Below are 20,817 nucleotides of genomic sequence, written 5' to 3'. Positions count from 1 at the left end.
TGTCCCAAAGAAGGATTTTCAAGTTTTTAAGTGTTTCTCTGAAGCACTGGCAAAGGTTACCCAGGGTGTTACAGTAAAGTCTTAATTTTCCAGGATTTAGTCAGAGTAGCTATTGATCCAAATGTCTCATGCCGTCACCCAGACATGTATAAATGGTAGTCTAGTGTCATGAGTGTACAGGGAGTATAAGTGCTTTGCCCTCTAGACTACATAGTTTTCATTCTGCTTCTGAAATAGGTGTGGCATGTGGGCTTCTAAACAGAACTTCAACCGAAGATGCTCATGATTATAATTTAGTTGTACTTCTAGATCTCTTTCTCCTCTGTTCCCCTTTCATCACTGCTTCTGCCTCTGCTCTTTCCCTGGCTTGCTGTCTTCCCACTCTTCCCCCTCCTTCTTTCCGTTGTCTTCTCCACATCTACTTTTACTGCTTCTGTCTTCTTCATCAGTAAACATCTTCCGTGTCTCTTTCTTTCCTTGCTTCTTTCCCCGTATCAAAGAGCACCATTTTTTACTGTATGTATAGGATAAAATGTTTAAAATGCTGGTTTGACCCTGAGATCTGTCTTCAAGGATTTAAAGGCAGTCTTTCAAGAGGTTACAGTCACAGGCTTTGTATACAAACCCATCATCTTCCCGTCCTTAGATGCGTTCAGCTCTCACAGCATGCAGAGCTGAAGTTCCAGGGAAACCTCAGGGAAGCTGGGAATCCCTTGCTGTAGAATAAATGCACTAATGCACACTGTCATGCATCTGTCACTGGGATATTTTAGATTTCTTTGACAAACTGGAGTCTTGCAGCACACTGATATGGTGGCAAATACTGATAAGCCATTTTTGGACAGAGAAAAGAAAACACAGGTGAACACTGAGGAGCCAAGGTCACTTTGACATCACCGATGCCAGACAGTTCAACTGATTTTACTGAATGAATCCTTGTGTGTATGACTGGCAGTGTAACAGCAGGGAATGTTAGGAAGACTCCCAGTCGTCCGCTGCCGTGACATTAGTGCTGATCTCTCTCAGCTGCTAGGTTTTCTGGCTGCAGGTCTGGCAGACTGCGATGCACATGCTGTGCATGACAAGAGCATAATGGATGAGATGTGTGAAATTTTGACAACCAGCTACTAGACCGTACTTTCTTTTGGGAAAGAAAGTAGCTCCAGAAGCAATGTTGCAATAATGGACTGAATTCTCACTCAACCACATCTGGTCTAGCTCCACTGCTTAGCTAAGAGTGGAATCAGTGGTAGTTGCACCAATGGATTTCTGAAACAGGTAAAATGCTGAGCACAGCTATATTGGTACATGGCTTACAGGAGACTAACACTTATGATACAGAATTGAGCTAATACCCAACAGGGACAAATGCAACATTTTTTATTGCGGTAGTGCTTGAGGAGCAGTGGAGGTTTAATACATCCCCGAGCGGAGCTGTGAGAGCAACACAGGCTGAGTATCAGGCTCTGTCCCCATTTCTTTGTCTTTGTAGTGGTCCCTACAGAGACAAGCTCCTCCTCAGTCACTGGAAACTGTCAGGATAAACCAGCTCACCTTTGCCATCTCAGTATGAGTGACCCCCATAGTTAGCCCTGTTGGGATAAAAGAGCTTGTCTTGTTTGAAACCAGCCATCAGACAGTGCCCCATCCCCTCAGACACACACCCAGACCCAAAGGTGACGTGTTTATGGCCTCTAAGCTTGATTACTGCAAAACAGCGTTACCAGGAGTCAAATAAAATTCCCTCAAAAGCATCTTCTGATGCAAGCACAGCAGCACATCTACTTAGCAACACACATCTATGCCAAGCTAACACCACAGCACCAGTCTTCATGTCTGTTACAAAGTCCACGTCAGATAGCCTGTATAGTTATCAAAGCCTTCCTTGGTCTGGATCTAACTGTTTTAGAAATTGTACTTCACTTCAAAACCATAGACAGCCATGGGCAAAGCTGTAGGTAACCAGAGACAAGGGATTGCCGGAGACATCTTTGACAGGTGCTGTCCCTGTGCTCCTTCTCACAAGAGAATAGAGTGGCAATGGACCTCATGATCCTGAACAAAGCGCAAAACACTTGCCATTGCATGTCTGATTTGATTCAGGGAGTTCTGCACAAGATGTGCTCACGTGCATACAAAATGAATCCCAGTCCTGGCTCCCCCTTCCCTTCTCCCCCCACTCAAACAGCTGAAGAGAAAAGTGAAATAATTTGTTTTCTATTACTTTTGGAGGAAGAAAAACTTGTCATCTCTCTTTTAAATATTTGGAAGACCTTGTGAAATTAAAATTAACAAGGTCATATAAAAGCTTTCTTGAACAGGTAGATCCAACTTTAAAAAAAAAATCATGGATTTTGGACCGGCACAGTTTGTGAGCCTCACTTTATTTACACACAGAAAGGAAAGACTTTTGCAAATTAAATCTGTACAGACGGCGAAACAGTGCTTTGGAGAAGTAATTAAACTTTGCTGCAGTATTCATTTCTATTTGCTAAAGGGAAGACTTTATAGCTCTCCTTGAAACAGCTTGCTTTCTGCCCCTGACATCCTGCAGAGAGGCTGCATCACTCACTGCTGCTTTTTCCAACAGCTTCTGCGCTCTTTCCCATTTAACTCTCTGCTTTATCGTTACACCTATTAATTTATTATGGCCACGGTGGGAGCTGGCATTTGCGGCTCACCCGCCCCAAAAGAGTTAACTGCGTTTATTGCATAATGTGTTTAACATTCAGGATGAATAGGAAATGCACGCCCCTCCTCTCCTACAACATGTTTGTGCGCTTTAAATCGCGCTCACTCCTCCCAGGCTGTGTGTAAGCCCCACGCCACTTGACATGACCTGAATCTCCGTGTGGGTGCTTGGGCGTGCACTTGCATGCCTGCCTGCAGCTTTGCCCCGTTCTGGTTCCACTCGTGCTACTGGCATTGCTCACCCGTGTGTCTGTGTCTGTGTGTGTGCGCGCGTGCATATAAGAAGAGAGGAGCGACGGGAGGAGAGACGGTCACTTTCGTAGGACGTGCCAGCAGTCATCGGACGTGTGAAAGCAAACTCTGCCATCTCTTGGACTGCCCAAGTGGACAGGCTGCCTCACATAATGCCAACTTTTGATGAGGTTTTGAAGGAAGCCGGGGAATTTGGAAGATTTCAAAAGAGGGTCTTTTTCCTCCTTTGCCAGACAGGCGTAATTTTTTCTTTCCTGTTCACCAGCGTGGTTTTCCTTGGGCAGACACCAGACAGCTACTGGTGCAGGATTCCTGGGGCAGTTGAATTAAGCGAACGATGTGGCTGGACACTGGAAGAGGAACGAAACTTCACGGTACTGCCCCTGTGCCTTGGGAATGTGTCCTCCAGAGGAGAGTGCGAGAGGCTGGATATTGTGTGGGACTCCTCCGTCAGCTGTTCCAACCCGCTTGCCCGCTCCAGCAATCACAGTGCGGGCAACTTGCCGCTCACCACATGCCACAATAACTGGGTGTATAAACATCCGCACTCATCCATCGTCAGTGAGGTAAGGAAAATCCCTGTCCCCTAATCAGCAGCTTCTGTCCCAGTGTGGGATTGTGGCAGTAGAATGGGATGGCTGCTGCAAGGGTATTGCTTTGGTGGCTCGTTTTCCTTTCCGTATTTGTTTTGTTCCGAGTCACAAGCAAATCAGGACAAAGAGTATGATCAAGTGTCAGTGTCAAACTTTTAGGGAAAAGTGTGCTGATCTGCAGGGTGGCTCTCCAAAGCTAAGCACCCCACACAAAGCCAAACACCCCACACAGAGATTGCTGTGTCACTAGAGGAATGTCAGATGAAAATAAAGAGTTAAGTCTTTGCAGCTGAGGCTTCTAGTGCTCAATTTTGGGCCAGCAGCTTTGGTGGTGTAAACCCCAAGTGTAGCTGACTGATACCACTTGCTGATCTGGATCACTGTACGTTATCTGTTCTCTGTATTTCCGGTACTGAACATTTACGTCTGCAGGTAATAAAAAAACCTGGTGGCAGACTGCCCTTCTGCCATCTATCAGGAGTCAGCAGAAATTATTATGCTTACTAAAGAAAAAAAAAAAAAAAAAAACCACGCATTTTTGCCCAAAGCTATCATTCAGCTTTTTCTGGAATGTCAGAGAACCTCAGACTGTTACCAGTAGTGGTAGGCACTGGCAAATGTAGTGGCTTTTTAATGAGGCTGCAAAAGGCCATTTAAGATGTTTTCCTAGGAGATCCTCTGTGTAATCTGTAATCATGCCATGGATGTGCTGTGGGTCTGGCTCCAGCACATAGGTTGCACGCTAGGAGTGTGTATTTTAAGGTCATCCTGACAGTAACTGTCATCAATGCAGTGATGAAAAACACAAAGTGTGCTTAGAGGGGTTGGCTAGGAAATCATGAAGGTTTACCACAAAATGTGTCAACACAGCTGTGGGTTCTGGCTCCTGACTGTCTCATGAGCCTCCCACTGTGGTTTTTAACTGGGTGCTTGCACTGCATCTGTGTCCTCCGAAACACAAAGTAGGGCACGGCAGGTGAAGCCCTAGGCAAATACTGAACTGAAAAGCCCTGCCTATCCTGACCTTTCCATTCACCATCCTTCCCCTATCCAGCTGGGACCACTGGATCTGCTCACAGGCTTCAGGCTCTTCAGAGCAGAAGCTTTGTGCTCTGAGTTCCCCATCTGACCTGAGCGGCTTTAGCCAGGGTCTATGCTCAGGAGGCGATAAATCAGAGCACCTGTTTGGCCCTAGAGCAAAGCTTCAGAACTGGCTTTTGTGTGCAATCATCAAAATCAAGGCTGCTCGGAGGGCCACAAGTGACACGCAGGTTGCTGGTGTCAAACTTTGGTCCCTGGGAATGACATATCTCTGCCCATGCTGGCAGTGGCAGCCAGGGCTGGGTGGGCAGGTGGACGAAGGCTGCCTGGGAGCCACAGCCTGGCTCCGGAGCGAGCGCGGGAGGCAGTCATAGTGGGAAGGTTATGCTGCTGCCTGCAAGGTACCTCTGCTGGGGGACTGCGAGGGGTTAGGTCATGGTGTCTTTTACCTGGGCAGTCCATGCTAGCCATTCCCTTAGAGCTTAAAAATAAAAATATAGAGAACCCTTTTCTTTTGTTGTTCTCTTTTTTTTTTTTTTTCCCTTCAGCCTTGCTGTAGGTCAAAGCATGCAAGTTGTGTCCATAAGATTGTGCTCAGAGTCCGTTTATGGTGGCTGTTTGTGTATCTAGCAAAGCCACTGTGATTTTCCAGCAGTACTGAGCCACTGGGTACAGATAAGAGAAAAAGAAACCAGTGTTTGTGTTGCAGCAATAAATGGGAGTGAAAGGTTTATTGTTCTCTGGCAAACACCTTGTCCATCGGCACCTTCTCCCCTTGGGGAGACCCTCCAGGGCCAGGGGAGGGATGAGGGATGAAGGGATGCTTGTGGAAATGCTCCCCACCTGTGCTTCTAAAAGCACACATTGGGAAAGCCAGGGAGTAACAGCCTACAAGTAGCAATAGACTGGGACTGTCTGTCCCCTGTGCCAGGGCAGCAGGTCCCATCACCAGTGTCACTGCTGCTCCTAGAGGGACTCTTGCTGGCCAGGGGCACCTTGGCTGGAGGGTGCTGGGCTGTGACCCATGGCACTTGCGTCCTGTTCCCAGTTTTGCAACATTTGCCAGATAAATCACATCCCATGAGGCTCAGTTTCTTCATCTAAGAAGGAAGCTTGTGGCATGCACGTCCTGGCTCAATTGCTTTGACATCAGCTATTAAAAGGAGCTTGCTATCTATTAATATGTTACACATCCAGCAAAGACAATTTAAATCCCAGATTTAATTTAGTCTCCTTTTGTCCAGCTGAGGGTCTAACAAATCATGACTCAATTTAAGCAGATCTGTGCTCTGTTTAATCATGTCTTTTCCCATGTGTCTACTTGTAAATGCTTCATTTTGTCTGTGTGTGCAGAAATATTTCTCTTTCTTTCAACTATCTTAAGATTTCTGGCACTTTATGTCTGGCTGAATCAACAGTGGAAGTACCAGGGAGACAAAGTTAAAAGGATGAGTTAAAAGGATGAGTTACATGACAATCTGAAGGATATATGTTCAAGGAGAGAGAAAGAAAAAAAAAAAAAAAAGGCAGGATACTGAAGGAGTTCTTACAGGCTTATGGGAAGTGCAGACCTGGTGTGGATTTGCAGCATGGCAGGGGAGGCAGAGGACAAAAGCAGGCATGTAAAGCCTTTGCGGGGAAAAGATGTCATATCACAGAGCAGGTCTGGCACCCAAACCACAGGCTGTTGCAATCAGTCTGAGCACCCCAAAGAAGCTAAATCTTATGGCTGGAGGAAATGATTTATGAGGAGTTGTGAAATGAGTGGTATGGCAGTACCTGACTTCTTTGCTCTGATATGTGTACGACTGGAGTGTGCTGCTCGCTGGCCGCTCTCTCATCTTGGATAGCTATCTTCTGCAAAGGCGTTCACAGTAGCATCAACAGAAGGAAGCAGAGGAAAAAGGGGGAATGTGGACTGATAAAAAGCACCCACTGCTTTGTTATCAGTACCTGAGGTGTCTGCTGCATCACCTGCAGCTGCGGGACTCCTGAGTATCAGTGCTGGGGTACAGCAGGGCGCTGGGAGAACGTACCAGGGCTTTCCTCCTGCAGGATTGCAGAAGGGAAAAATCTATTATGAAATCATCACAGGAGCAACACATGGCAAAAACAGTTAGCTTGGTCTAGCGACCAAGGTGGCAGAGCACTGCTAAAACCCCCTTTTAAAATCTTCTTTTGATATCTAAAGGGCTGTGAGAGGAGGTCCCTATTTCCATAGTGTCATGCCTAAGGGTCTCTGTGCTCCATTGCTTTAGGTCAGGCTTTTCTGTGAGGGCAATCCAGATCAGAGGAGGAGTTGTCCACTGGTGCTGCACACACAGCCCATGGTGACTGAATTAGAGTTGAGCAAACTGGAGCTGGGATGATGTAAAGGTTTCAAGATACCAGCAAAGTCCTCTGCTATGTGTAAAACTTGGCAGTGACCCCTCCGACGCAATGGTGTCACAGGTGGTGGGTCTGCGCAGAGGACCTTGGCCTGGTGCAACCTGCTTCCATTTAACTGAGTGGGTCTTGCACAGCTCCCTGTGAAACTGAAAGACGTGGCTGCGTGCGTCAGCGGCAGGACAGGAACCCAGTGGCTTCTCAGATTTTACTTGGAGAGGGAGGCTGAGGGGATAATTATCGAGCTAAATCCATGCCTGGCTCCTGCCAGCTGATGCCATCTGAAATGCTGCTGGTCGTAGCAGGTGGCTGGCGCTGCTTGGGAGGGAAAGCTGGTGACAGCAGCAGCTCTCACAGGGGGAGGAGAGCAGAAGAGCAGGGGTGCTGGGGGGCTGCGGCGGATCGGGGGGGGCACAGACTTATGTTTTGGGCCAGGGATCCGGAAGGGAGCCCAGGTCACCCACTGCGCTCCCTAATACGTGACGTAGGAAGCGCGTTGCCTTCCATCTCCCGCTGGGGGAGCCTTGTGAGGGACACATACCCAGGACATACGGAGGTCAGTAAACCTAATTTCCCCAGGAAACTGTGCTGAAGACTGAGTCACTGACCTTTAATACTGCTGGGCTTTGGCACTACGTACTTTTGTCCCAGCAGAAAAAGCCTGGCACTCTGCGAAACAAAAGCTGGTGATAGTTTGCAAAGTGATAGCCATTTTATTCAGACATTTTTGGCGGTGATGACTCCTAGAGGCATTTGCATGAATTACAATCACATCTGCAGGTTGAATGGCCTGTGGTGGTGGGTGAAAGGAAGAGGGAAGTCTACGTGGTCATCAGCAGCTACAGCACAGCTGGCATATTTTAGGCTTATTAGCAGCCTTTGTTGGCAGGAGTTCAGCAGAAGGGACTGATTCCAATATGCCCTGTCTACAGCAAGTCTTCACGCCATAGATGATGTCATTTTGAGACCTGGCAACAATTTATTGCCAAAGTGTGAGGTCTGAGGTAGACAAATGATCGTCTGAGCATATCCTATTGCACCTGCTGGGAATAAATCTTCTTACTCCTCTGCTTGCCAGCTGTCTCAGAAAATAAAAGTCAGCCAGCATTTGCAGAGAAACCTGTAAGCAAAGCAATAATGTTTGTCTCATTTTTTTTACAGTACCTCAGAGCAGGAGATAACATGGCAGTCAAGCTCAGGGTGGAGAAAGCACAGCCGGTCCTTTTGCTGTCCTCCTCCAAAGCAATAAACAATGCAATTCACCCTCAACGTGTTGTTCTAGTGTGATTATTGTCATTGGCGTGGCAGTACCCTGTCTTATTTCCACCGTCATGGTGGGATTAGTATTAAGCAGTGGAGGGAAAGGGAAAAAGGGCAGACAGAGGAGGAGAGGGAGCAGCAATTGCTGAATTTCTTATGAAGCTCTAACTAAGCTTTCCCTGTATGGGAGGGGCTGGAGCAGTTCCTTGCACAGGTTACGCCAGTGGGGCTATGTTTCTGTCACTGCCATCAAGCCAGCTGGTACTGGCTGAGGGTTCAGGCCTTGTTTTTTCTTATTCTTTTTAGGACAGCTGCTGTTTTCCCCCCTTTAGGAGATGGTAATTTTCTCCACCTCCCTCTTGCTTTGGCCATGGATAGACATAAGAAAAAAGAAGGACAGAACAGGTCTTCTGTCCTAGGAGGCTCAATGAGTCTAGGTGATCTGAGTGACAGGGATGCAAAGGTACCATCTGGGCCTTGGGCCATGCATAGGAGAGAAACCTCCAAAGCTTTCAAAGCTAATTTATTCCTCAGGCCTTGAGCGACAGTGCCCTGGGAGCAGGGTAAAGGCTGACTCCATTTGTCCTGTTAAGTACTCAGCTTGAAACAAGAAATGGAGAAGGACAGTGGCCTTGCTTAGTCCCTTAGCACTCTGACAGAAGCTTTGACAGAAAGAGAGAAAAAAGGTAATTTCTCCCTTTCCACTGCATGTGCTTGCAGGGTGTTTTGTTGCAGTAAGGATGTGTGAAAGATAACAGTTTGACAGCCCAGAGGATAAGAGAGATAAAGAATAGCTGCCCAGCAGCAAATAAGGAACGTGCAGCAACAGTATGCACCTCCTCAAGTTTCCTTAAACGATGAATATTGCCCTAAATCTTTTGTCACTGGCAGTGGAAGGGTAAACCAGCCTCTCTTTGGCCATTTGTATGAATGCCACTTAAAACATGGGGGCTTTCGATATGCTGTTGTAATCGGGCTGAGGAATCACTGTAGATCTCTTTATTGACCAAAAAGTTTCATTCATCATATTGAAATTTAAATGTTACAGGCAGTAAAGTGCTTCCAAACTCCTACTCAAAGTCATTTAAAGCAATGCATTTCTACAGGGGTAGGTGTGCTGAAGTGTTTTGGGACTTGCTTGGTGCATAAAGGCCTCTCAAGTACCAGGAATTATGAGTCTGTGGTTAGTCCACATATCAAACCAAAACGGAAAATGTTTGCCTTCTGCCAAAGCTACAAAGAATGAGAAGTTGCCACAGATCCCGTGTTTCCCAGTTGTTAGTCATGTACAAGCATTTCTTCTGTTCCCGTCTCAGCCAGTTCCCACTCCTTTCTACAGAGATTACTCCACTAATGAACTGCAAGGGCCCCGTGCAAAACCTCTTCCTTCTCCCAGGAAGATCTCAGTCAGGTGGTTTGCTGGTGCTTTAGAGATCAGCAAAGTGAACCAGCGTAGTTTCTTCCAGCCACACCACTGCTACTGTAGATCTGCACTGGGATTTCGTGTCGATGTTCAAGCCTCTAGTGGGTGGGAAAACATTCATCACGGGGATGCATTTCCAAGCCAAAGTGTATGGCTGTCCGTATTGCAAGGCTGTTGGGGTGGAAGGGACTGATTTTCCCCAATCTGTTAAGAACACTATAGAAGGGGATGTCTTGAAGGAGCTGGTTCATGCTGTCTGTCAGCACCTCACTTCTGCTCAGGATGGCAGCTCATTGCCAAGGCTAAGGTGAAAGGAGTGCAGATGTGGATGGTTTATCAATTTGGGCAGTGCAACCTTTTTTAGTCAGCACCCTAAATGGAAGGAGACTGTGTTCAGACACCTGATACTTTTTGTCATACAGCACATAGAAATCGTGCAGGTGATCGTGGCACTGAATGTAGAGACGAGTTGCAGGGTTGTGCTGGGTGCATGCACTTGTGCAGTGAGGGGATTAGCAGGGCTGAGGAAAAGGACATGCTCTTAGCTGGAGCTGGCCACCTGAGCTAGTTCACCCACTTGATGATTGCAATGAGGAGCCGGCTATCTAGGTTTTAACAAGGTCTAGGTGTAGCCAGCACCGTACAGGTCAACAAATAAGCTTAAGATCGGGGCAAAAAGCCCTAATGCTTTCCTTTTCTTTTCCATATCCCACCCACCCCACACTGCAGTAAATGCTTTAGCAATTAAATTTCAAGTCTTTACAGGAAAGGGGACTGTACACAGGACACGGTGGCATTCCCTTTCTGCTGTGTTGTCCTGGGTGAGCTTATTCAAGTGAAAGCAGAAATGTTTACTTCACTGCATAGACATGCACTGCGAGGACACTGTTTGTGGACAGAGACACCTACAAATACCCAGAGAGGACAGGACGGTAAGCTCTTCTCACTCCAACATCTCCCAAATGTTTGTCTGTAATATGTCCCAAATTTTGCAGCAGCAGGGGTGTTCTGTTGCAGCCGTAGAGGTGACACTTCTGAAGGGAAACCTCATCTGCTTCCCAGCTTGCCGAGGGTTGTGTGATGCTCAGCAATGAGCCACTGGTCTCATATCTCTTCTGCAGCTTATTTTCAATTGGCATGAGCTATAGCTCTTCTTCCCTGGAGGTGCCAAACTGGAATATTCAGGAAGAAAATGAAGAAAACCAAAGTCAGAGCGCTGTGGTCTAGACAGACAGAGAGCCCTAAAGTTTTTGGTTCTCAGTGTTACCAATTTTGGAAATCAAGTGGGATCATGGGATGGTAATCTCTGACATTTAAAGACCATATGCTGGGATTTTTTTGGTATGTTATGAGAAGAACGTGTACTTTCAGGGAAAGGGATCTCCTATTACTCACAGTGGGAGATGGTTACTGACAAGGATAGCTCTTCTGCTCCTTGATGACACCGGATATTTGCATGGAAATGCATCTGGTCGGTGAGCTCCTCACAGCACAGACTGCATCTGCCTGGGCATAGGAGCAGCCTGTGTGGTAAGAGTGTAAACATCAGCCCCATGCATGGACGGGCATAAGACCATTCAGAAACAGAGACGAGGCACCACTCTGCTCCCTTTTGCGAAGGCTGCTAGCAAGGGACATGGGAGAAGTTTTGGGGGAGTTTTATATAGGAGGACTACTGGTTAAATGGAGACAGGCTGAAATCCTGGGTAAATGGATACAGATGTTTTTCCTCCAAGTGGTGCAGATGGAGATAACTATCAGGCACAACCAAACCAGGTCATAGCTGAAGTGGTGATGTGGGTCTGACAGGCAGCTTGTATCAAAAAAAGATCTCTGCAGGGTGTGCAATTCTCTTTTAAGGGTTACATTCCCCTCTAAAGGTTATGTTTGCAAACAAAAAGCAAGACATTAGCAGGGTGATGACTTAAATGCTAGGTGCTATGTCAAGCAAGCAGAAAAGGTCTGAAAATGCTTATCTGTACCAGAAGTTATTTAAATACTCAGAAAATAACAAAGTGCAGGACTAACTTAGGAGAATACAGTTAGAGTATTGTCACTAATCTCTTCAGAAAGAGCTCATAGTTTCTTAGAAGTTTTCTGTATTTTCCTATTTCCCAGAATATTTAAAGTATTTAATTATATTTCTAGCCAAGAGCTAGTTTCAGCTGCCACCTAAATCATCTGAAATTGCTGTTCAGATGAAAGAGTCCTTTCTGGTAAAGATATTTTCCCCTCTCTCTTTCTGGCATGTGTTCATTCTCTTGCCCTCTTTCACGACAGCTTATTTGTCGCCTGTTTACAGTAAAGAGGGATCAGGTTATTTAAAAGCTAAATATACCCTTCAAAAAAGGACCAAAAGTATAAACCCTGAAGGCCAGTGCCTGCCACGGGCACTGGGGCTGGTCCCCTCTGGCAGGTCTGTGCAGGCTGGCTGCTTGCCTGGGCACAGCTCCAGCGCTGCCCGGCACAGCCACCCACCACCACCCTGGGAGCTGAGCTCCTTCAGCTACCTTTGTAGCTTTCCCTCTGCTCCTCGAAGGGCAGGTGCCCTTCCCGGGACAGCGGCTTTGCAGTGTGCTGAGGGTGCCAGGCTGGCACCGTCCGACGGCAGGGCGGGAAGCACGCCTCTCCTGCCAGGGGCAGCAGTCCACCCGGCACTGCCGACGACGGCGCTCCCTTTGCTGTTACTTGGGCTGCCGGGATAGCCTCCTGGGTCTTGGGAAACCTGGTGCGTTGGCTTGGGAGAGCTGTGATCCCAATGCAGCTTATAGGTGGTAGAAACCTGGGGCTTGGTCTCTGAAATCGACAACTGAAATTAAGGGTGAGTGGATTTTATGTGATCTACAATGTTTTTATTTACAGATTTTATGTCTGTGTAAGCATCATCTCATTTTGACGTTGCTTTAATGGTTTTGTTATTACATGCACTTTTTAATTTTGTTCTCACACTAATTTATTGTTGTTTCTGGAGAGGCAATAACGCTCTTACTCCCTTCCCTGCTCTCTCCTTGGCTGTTTTGGCTTATGAGGGAGTCGTCTCTCATGGCCATCTTCATGAGGAGCAATCGCAAGTGTCAGAGGACATTTTGCTCTCTGACTCAGGCAATTCTGTGAAGGACTCTTAAACCTGGTCCTGTGCAAAGCCATCCCTGCTGATCTATCAGCCTGGTATTTCTCTCCAAAGTTTTGATCTTTCAAGGAGCTAAGCTACCTGTGAGGTGCTGAGCCATCTTAACCTTCATTGGGAGACAACTCACTCTGCAGAGCACAGGCTCAGATCTCTCCGTTATTCCTGGGGACTGCTAGGAGAGAGGTGTGAGGGCTCCTCTCTGTGACTCTGGGGAATGGTGCTCCCAGGGTGACTCCACAAGCATCTGCTGGAAGCAGAATATAATGGTGCAGGTGTTCACATTAAACAGTGTTCAGAGCTGGAACGCAGATGCAGGTTGAAGCTGGCCTCAGTCACGCTCCATCACTGTAAACAATTTTTGAAAAAGAGGTGACACCTGGAGTAATATGATCTGAGAAATGCCCTCAGCCTGGCAAGAGCAGAGGACAGTTAAAAACCCCACCAACGATGAGACTCTGGAAGGTCAGTGATGCCCAGGGATGCTGTGGAGTCTCCACCCTGGGAGACGCAGAAAGCCTGACTGGACAAGGCCTGGAGCAACCAGCTTTGATGTGAATTTGGATGTAAGCTCAAAGCAGGTCCTGCTGTGAGTGGGGGTTTGGATCAGAGGGCTGGAGAGGTCCTTTCTTACCTGAAGTATTTCATTATTCCAGGAGATGTGGGCAACAGCAGGAGCAACCCTAAGCAACAGCTCCCTCTGTATTTGCAAGCACTGAGCAAAGTCACTGGAGCAGCTCCTTAATGCTGATTTTCCGCCCAGGCTCTGCTCAGCCCCCAGAGTCTCCTACAGGAAAACACAAGAGGGTTTTTATAGCACAGAATTGCCTGTAGTCAGCACAGCCCCTCCCAGAGAGCCCAGAAAGGTGGCTGGGAAAAGCCAGCGCACCACAGCCAGCTCTGAAGACACCGGTAGGAAATGGCATGAAATAACAGAGCATTTTGTAAAACAGCCCATGATACTGGGCTCTGAGCTCTCACTAGAGCTGTCACCCACCCAGTAGAGTGTGGCGTCTTTCCTGCTGGCCCTGGTCTGACCAAAAACCCACAGGGAAGACTGCAGCTACATGGTGAGACAGACAAGGAGAGTGAAAGACCTGTGCTGTTCTTTGAGGTCCCGGGAGGGCGTTGCTGCATGGTGCGAAAGCCCAGCTGAGCAGTGGCATTCAGCACCTGAATGTATCACCTGCACCTGAAATTCAGGCCAAGCTGGCCAGAGGAGCATGCCAGTGACCAGCCAACCAGGCAATGCATATACCTCTCTGTGCATATGCAAGCCCAGCAGCTGTCTGGATGGTCCCCACAGTGCATACACGGCAGTGCCAGCGTGTCCAGGATGGGCCCTGGCTGGGGGACCTGCACCAGACGTGTCCTGTGAGGTGTCTAGCCGAGTACAGCTCTGGCTAAGCCAGAGAGGTTTCCCTGAGCTCATGTGAAGCCACTCTTCCTACTTGCCCTCTCTGCCTATCTCTTCGTGTGATTATTTCCTTTTCTGTTACACTTCAGCAGCACACTTCTGAAGCCAGTATTTTCTTGTAGCTGGTTTTAGCCCTCTGGTAAGCTGTATGGCCCTGTATAGGTGGCTGCAGACGTTCCTCTGAGAGCCCCAACCTCTCCAGCAGCACAGTCAATTGCATCGCCTTCTAAAATCTTCTTTTAATGGTCATTCTCATGAAAAAAATCTGCTTTCTAAAGCTGCACTGTTTGATACTATTTGCCAGGGTTGTCACAGCTTCAAGAAGCAAGAGGTTAAGCAGCGTTTGAAATCTGAAAGAGCTGTTCCATGTTCAGGCTGTTTTAGTAAAGCATTGCAATAGCCCTTGAGTATGACAGCTGAGAGCAGGTTTTATTCCTCTCAGAGGAAGCTGCAGATTCTGCAGCTCCTGTTCAACATTTACAGAAGTGGAAGCCAGATGTTGACGGCCTGGCTTGGCTGAAAGGTGTCCAGTCAGGCTCCCTGGAGTAATGGGGTTGACATCAAAATCATTACTTTGTTTAAAATCAGTGGGGGTGGGATATCTATCAGGCTGGGGACATATGAGATTACTAGCCAAGCCTTTTTTCACAGTCGTGAGAGCTGGAAGCTGCAGTTCTCAGTCACAACATTCCTGTGGCTTCAAGAAAAACAAGAAACCACCAACAAACTCAAATCCTGGACTTCCAGTAAAATCATCACAACTAACAATGATTTTGCTGTAGTTACTGTCAGTGACAGTGCCAATAGTACATTTGGAACAAAACTGAGGAGTTTCATTTTAAAAGGTGAAGAATAGTCTGTAGAAATGAGTGTGAATGACACCTGAGTGGAGTTTAGAATATTAAAAGAAATGTTTTCTTCAGGCTTGTGACACTACATTTCAGAGTCTGGAAAACTGTGAGTGGCAGAAGAGGCTGTTAATTTTCTCTCTAACCCACCCTGTGGCCACCCCATCCAAGCACAGTGTTTGAGCACTGGTATTGTGGTACACGTGCTGCTGAACACAAATGTGACATGCTGTGCGTGCTTCAGCAGTCAGCACCTTGTTAGTGATAAAAAGATTTCTTACAGCTCATGCCTGAAAGCAAAAGGGTCTCTCTGGGGTAAATGGTGGCAGCTGCTATTGTCTGTGGTTTCCCTTGGTCCTGAAGCAGCATTGTTCCTAAGGTTACCTCAGGTATGGACCGAAACCTCCCAGATCCCATAAGGTCTGCAGAACTTCACAGGCAGAGGTTGGTATTTCTTTATTCTCAAAGAACCTCTCAAGTAATTTCCAATTACATGCTGTCTGGATAATTATTTTTACTTTCATTTGAGTTTTAACTCCTAGTCTCTTTGTATTCCTTCTTCTTACCGACTTCCCTCCTCCCTTCAACCCACCTGTCCCCATCCCCATCCCCATCCCTGTTAATGAATTCTTCAGATATGCACCAACATAATGTTGTATTAGGGAGTTACGGCTACAGCAGTACAAGGAATAGAAAAATCTGGGAAAGCTACACCAAGAAAATACATATTCAATGTGTCTGGAATTGATCTGAGATCTGTTTTCAGTTTCCTCAGAGACCACATGTTTTTGCTTTTATCTAGAAGGCACTGAGAAAAAGTGTTAAGAAAAAGCGTTAAGAAAAAGCATTTCTGTAAGCTGATGTTTTCATTGGCTATAGCTGTGCACCCTTATTCTGCATTAAACAGTCATGGCTTTGCCTTGGCAACATATTTAACGGTGTTGTGTTTAGTTTGCAAAAGATCAATTTGCTTTCCATACCTGGACAACTGATGTATGAAACACAGCATCCTTTTGGCAAGGAGGAGCTCTCCCTCTATCTTCACGATAGCTCGAAGAGTGCTTGCTATGGCTGTGCTTCCCTGACCCACTGGTGCTTGCTGTTGAACAAACACTTTTGAACTTCCCCTTCCCCTTCCCACCTGGCCCTCTGCAGTTTCTATAACGTTTTGCCCTGAGGATGATGGATGACCCACCTTGGGTGTTTATGCCTCTCTCTTGTTCCCTCAGTATAACCTTGTGTGCGGCAATGCCTGGATGCTGGATCTCTCACAGGCTATCCTCAATCTGGGGTTTCTGGCCGGCGCATTCACCCTGGGCTATGCTGCAGACAGGTACTGTATAAGTGGTGCTGTCCTTTGATTTTTTGGAGGTGAAATCACTTGTAGACTCACCTGCAATAAGCATGTGTTAACACTTTGGAGGTTTAATTCACTTTGGATAAGCATCCCCAGCCTGGGTTAACAAAACCCAGCCAATGTACTCTTCATTTCCTTTTGGGCTGGAACTTCATGTGATCGTACTTGCTGATCCTGTTTGGACATTAAAATGTCATGAAGAGAGCTTTTCTTGCAGTTTCCCATGTTTTCTGTGCACATCTGGACCCAGGAAGGGCAAAAGGACACAGAAATGAAAAGGAAGCATTCAGAGGAGTTGTTTGGACTGGTGTTTACTGGAGGATGTTTAATAGGCATCATTGATGAAGAAAGCAGCTACTTAAGGAAAGAAGGAAGGGACTCAGTATGGTAATGCTCTCCATTCACAACGTGGACTCACACACTTACCACCAAGGTCATAGCTCCCTCCAGCTGGTCCTTAATTGTGTTAGATCTGGATGAGTACCAAGGAAAAGATGTGGGTGATACTCAGGCTTGAGCAGCCGACATGTCCTGGAGCGGGGAGCTCCCCTAAGTTCTTCCTTGCTCTTAAAAGAGGGACCCTGGTTTGTGCTTTGTGCTGATAATTAATGGTAGTCAACCTATGTGTGGCTGAGAGCACCGCTGACAATTTCACTGGCAGAAATATTTCTTCAGGTCTTAAAATACATTCTTTCTGCCTCCTTTATTTTAATTTGGCATCTGTAATAATAGTAATAATAACTTAATGTATGATTTCTTTGTAGGCAGGAATACTTACAGACTTATCTGGAATGTCATCTCAGATAACAAATTTTTAACTAGCAAACAAAAATACTTTTAAGGAAAACCTGACCTTTCCAAGGAATATAGTAATAAGGGATAAAGACGGAAAAGATACCATAGCACTGGCTAACTTAAGATATCTCTGCTCAGTGTCTGGTGGGGCAGTTATAATAATAGCACCTTAAGACTGTGTAAGAGTAGAGATATTACAGCTAGTTACTAAAATAAAATAGTATGACTAGGAGTACTTGTGTATCAATTATAATGTAGCCTACAGTACAGCTATGAATGTTGCACATTGATAGCACTGGGGAATGTGTTGCAGCCAGACCAGTTGACAGCACTCAAAAGAATGGATCTGTTTGAAAATACCCTGATTTTTGTCCCATATAAATTCTTCTCATGAAACGTTTTGAACAAAATGAACAAACAAATATTCTTGCAAACACTTTTTGGTAAGATAAACAGCTACATCAGTTTTCACAGTTTCTTCTTCTTAAAACAGCAACAATAACAACGCAGAAGAGATCAAAATGGAAATTCTAGTTGTGTTCCAAGGACACAGTTGCCATAAAACTACAGGGAGGTTTTGGGGTTTTTTTTGAATCATGACTTACCTTGGGTACACCTATTAATAATGATGGTTTTTGCTGGAAAATGAGACTCATGAATACATTAGGCAGACTTTGAAAACAAGCGGTCTTAAACCTAAACAAAACACTGGAAAATCACATAAAGTAATTAAAGAAGAAATCACTTACTTTCACAGAGCTGGCTGTAATTACTATTAGGAGACTAGTTTGTGAAAACAGGAATCCCCAACAAAAGTTGCCCTTATTTCAACTGGATCAAAAATCTGAACTGTAACATATGGGCCATAGTTTAGCTACAAAAATATAAACTGTTTTCTAAAATAGAAGGGGGACTGGTGAGGACATCACCAGTTTTAAAATTAGTGACTGTCCTGGTTTCGGCTGGGATAGAGTTAATTTTCTTCCTAGCAGCAGGCATAGTGATGTGTTTTGGATTTAGTAGGAGAAGAATGTTGATAACATGCTGATGTTTTTAGTTGTTGCTGAGTACTGCTTATGCTAGTCAAGGATTTTTCAGCTTCCCATGCTCTGCCAGGTGCACAGGAAGCTGGGAGGGGGCACAGCCGGGATAGTTGATCCAAACTGACCAAAGGGCTATTCCATACCATATGACGTCATGCTCAGTATATAAACTGGGGGGGGTGGCCAGGGAGTAGCGATCGCTGCTCGGGGACTGTCTGGGTATCGGTCGGTGGGTGGTGAGCAATTGCATTGTGCATCACTTGCTTCGTGTATCATTATTATTATTATCATTATTATACTGTTACTATTAGTATTACTATTTTACTTTATTTCAATTATTAAACTGTTCTTATCTCAACCCAGGAGTGTTTCTCACTCTTACTCCTCCGATTCTCTCCCCCATCCCATCGGGGTAGGGGGAGTGAGCGAGCGGCTGCGTGGTGCTTAGCTGCTGGCTGGGGCTAAACCATGACAGTGACATAAAGACAGTGGTAACTACTGCAGGGAAAAGAGTCCAGTATCCCAAGGGCCAACACTACAAAATTTCAGGCAGCTTCCCTTTGGAACAAGGCTGGTCTCAAAAAGGCACTTTCAGATCTAGCATTAAAATGAGATGCCAGGGAAAAAACCCTCTTTGTGGCTTTTCATGCTTTTCACTTTCTTTTCCTTTTTCAACAGATACGGCAGAATCCTCATCTACCTGCTCTCCTGTCTCGGGGCTGGGATATGTGGTATCATAGTGGCATTCGCACCAAACTTTATTGTATTTTTGATCTTCCGTTTTCTCCAAGGTGTGTTTGCCAAGGGAACCTGGATGACATGCTACGTGATCGGTGAGAGCTGTTATCTTCTCTCTTTTCTGCTTAGGAAAAGTGAGGGATTTTTGGAGGACAAGGAGTCCAGCTATGTCTGCTCTTGATAATGATTTTTCCTGGGAGCAAAGAACTGGCCCTGGGGTCAGCAGACAAGGAATAACCCAAGTCCATCCTAGTTAATGTATTTGTCCTCCAACATAAGGTGGCTGCATGCAAATTGTAGTCTAAGCTCATGCCTGAACTGAATTTTTATGGAAGCAGCCATTGGCTTGTGTCCAGACCATGCTGGGGACCCTTCTAGCAGCTAAGCAGTCTAGTTTTCCCTTACCTGGCAGCATCTGCTAATTTGCTGGTACAGAGGTGGCCTCTGAGAATGGCAACAAGTGCAAACTCTTTCTGTTACTCAGTACTGATATGGTTGACCTCATAGAGAAGGTCTTCTCCTCATGGAGAAGAGTGAGGAAGAAGTAATGCACTAGGGCAGACTAACAAGAGTGATGTGTCCTTCAGAACTGTCCACGCTCTCCTTTTGTACCCAACACTGTGGTATCTGAACATGCCTATGTGCAGCTGGCCATAGGCAATTCAGTAGCAATGCAGCTCCTTCTGTTGATGTTATCTGAGGACTTTTATGGCTATCTAATCTATGGACTCCCATGGGGAGGGATTAACGTAAATAAATAAGAGGTGGAGGACTAGAATGTGTATGTATTATAGGTTTTCTTATTACATAGAAGATCACCAAGATGATCAAAATTTGCAGAGCAAACCTCAAATCAAACAGGATACACAAACAGGGACATGGTTAATTTTGGCAGAGTCTGAACATCTTCCACAGATGCTCAGAGGAGTTAGCTGCTTTTCCTCACTGGGAGAACAGACACTTGGACAGCTGTTCTTCTTTCTTTAGCTGGGAGGCTTTGATTAGTGCCAGACTGGACACCAGGGTCCATATTAGGATTATGATTTTCTGAAAAGGGAAAAGGAAGGGAAGCTTTTTTATAAATAGCAGCAAAACAGCAGGGATCCAGACTTTTTGATAGGTAATAGTCATGGCCTAGCAATGAAGCTCCTCACATAGCAAGCTTATTTTTAATGAGAAAGGGTATTGTTGTGGCATCTTGAATGACTGCCAGGTTCAGAAAGGGAAACTCTTCTCTATAGCATGAAATAACATGGCATTAAGGAAAGTATCCTACTAAGGATGAGACACCAGATTTACTTAAAAAGAAAATCAGCCATTCAGTAATCTACTGTGATAATCCAAAACACAGTGATAACATCACTATATAGTGTAAAAATTTGTAACATCACTGTAGTCTGTGACGCCTGTGACATTTTTTTTTTGTTTTTAAATCCTGGTGGAATTTAGACGAGTGAGAGCAGAATTGCAGCCAGACTGAAATGATTACAGTGAGACCTGGGAACACTGTGATGACGTAGGTGCAAACATGCTTCTTCCAACTCCCTGTCTAGCCCTCTCAGCATCTAAGTAAAGCCCAGAAACACCTAAGTTTTCTGGGCAAAGTTACACTGCTGAGCAGCTCAGGTCCAAGATCCAATAAAAGGGCCAGAAGCTGCTTTTCCCCTCACTTCCAAACACATGGCCTAATTTTAAAATGAGATGTCATCCTAAAACTTTAGCAAGTGCTCTAAGCAGCAAAATATTTTATGACAGACTCATGGCTTCCTTAAAATGGCCAAGTTTTAACAGAAAGGAACTTTTTGCAATGCCCAGAGTGGACTGCCTGCCTTCAGGGAAAGTTTCAA

The 20,817-nt window shown here is 45.8% G+C and overlaps 1 protein-coding gene across 1 annotated transcript in view; it reads left to right on the top strand.

Annotated features, from left to right (window-relative positions):
• The first annotated feature begins 3,085 nt into the window (after positions 1 to 3,085).
• SLC22A3 (solute carrier family 22 member 3) overlaps positions 3,086 to 20,817 on the top strand; it is a 32,185-nt gene continuing 14,453 nt past the window's right edge. Inside the window, exons 1-3 of the mRNA XM_009479688.2 lie at positions 3,086 to 3,509; positions 16,267 to 16,370; positions 18,911 to 19,065. Of these exons, the coding sequence (XP_009477963.1) occupies positions 3,096 to 3,509; positions 16,267 to 16,370; positions 18,911 to 19,065 (673 nt within the window). The 5' untranslated portion in view covers positions 3,086 to 3,095. The remainder of the gene's footprint in view (positions 3,510 to 16,266; positions 16,371 to 18,910; positions 19,066 to 20,817) is intronic.

The sequence above is a fragment of the Pelecanus crispus genome, chromosome 3 (genome assembly GCF_030463565.1).
Source record: "Pelecanus crispus isolate bPelCri1 chromosome 3, bPelCri1.pri, whole genome shotgun sequence".
Classification (NCBI taxonomy): Eukaryota; Metazoa; Chordata; class Aves; order Pelecaniformes; family Pelecanidae; genus Pelecanus; species Pelecanus crispus.
This window is presented reverse-complemented; position numbering and strand designations above follow the sequence as displayed.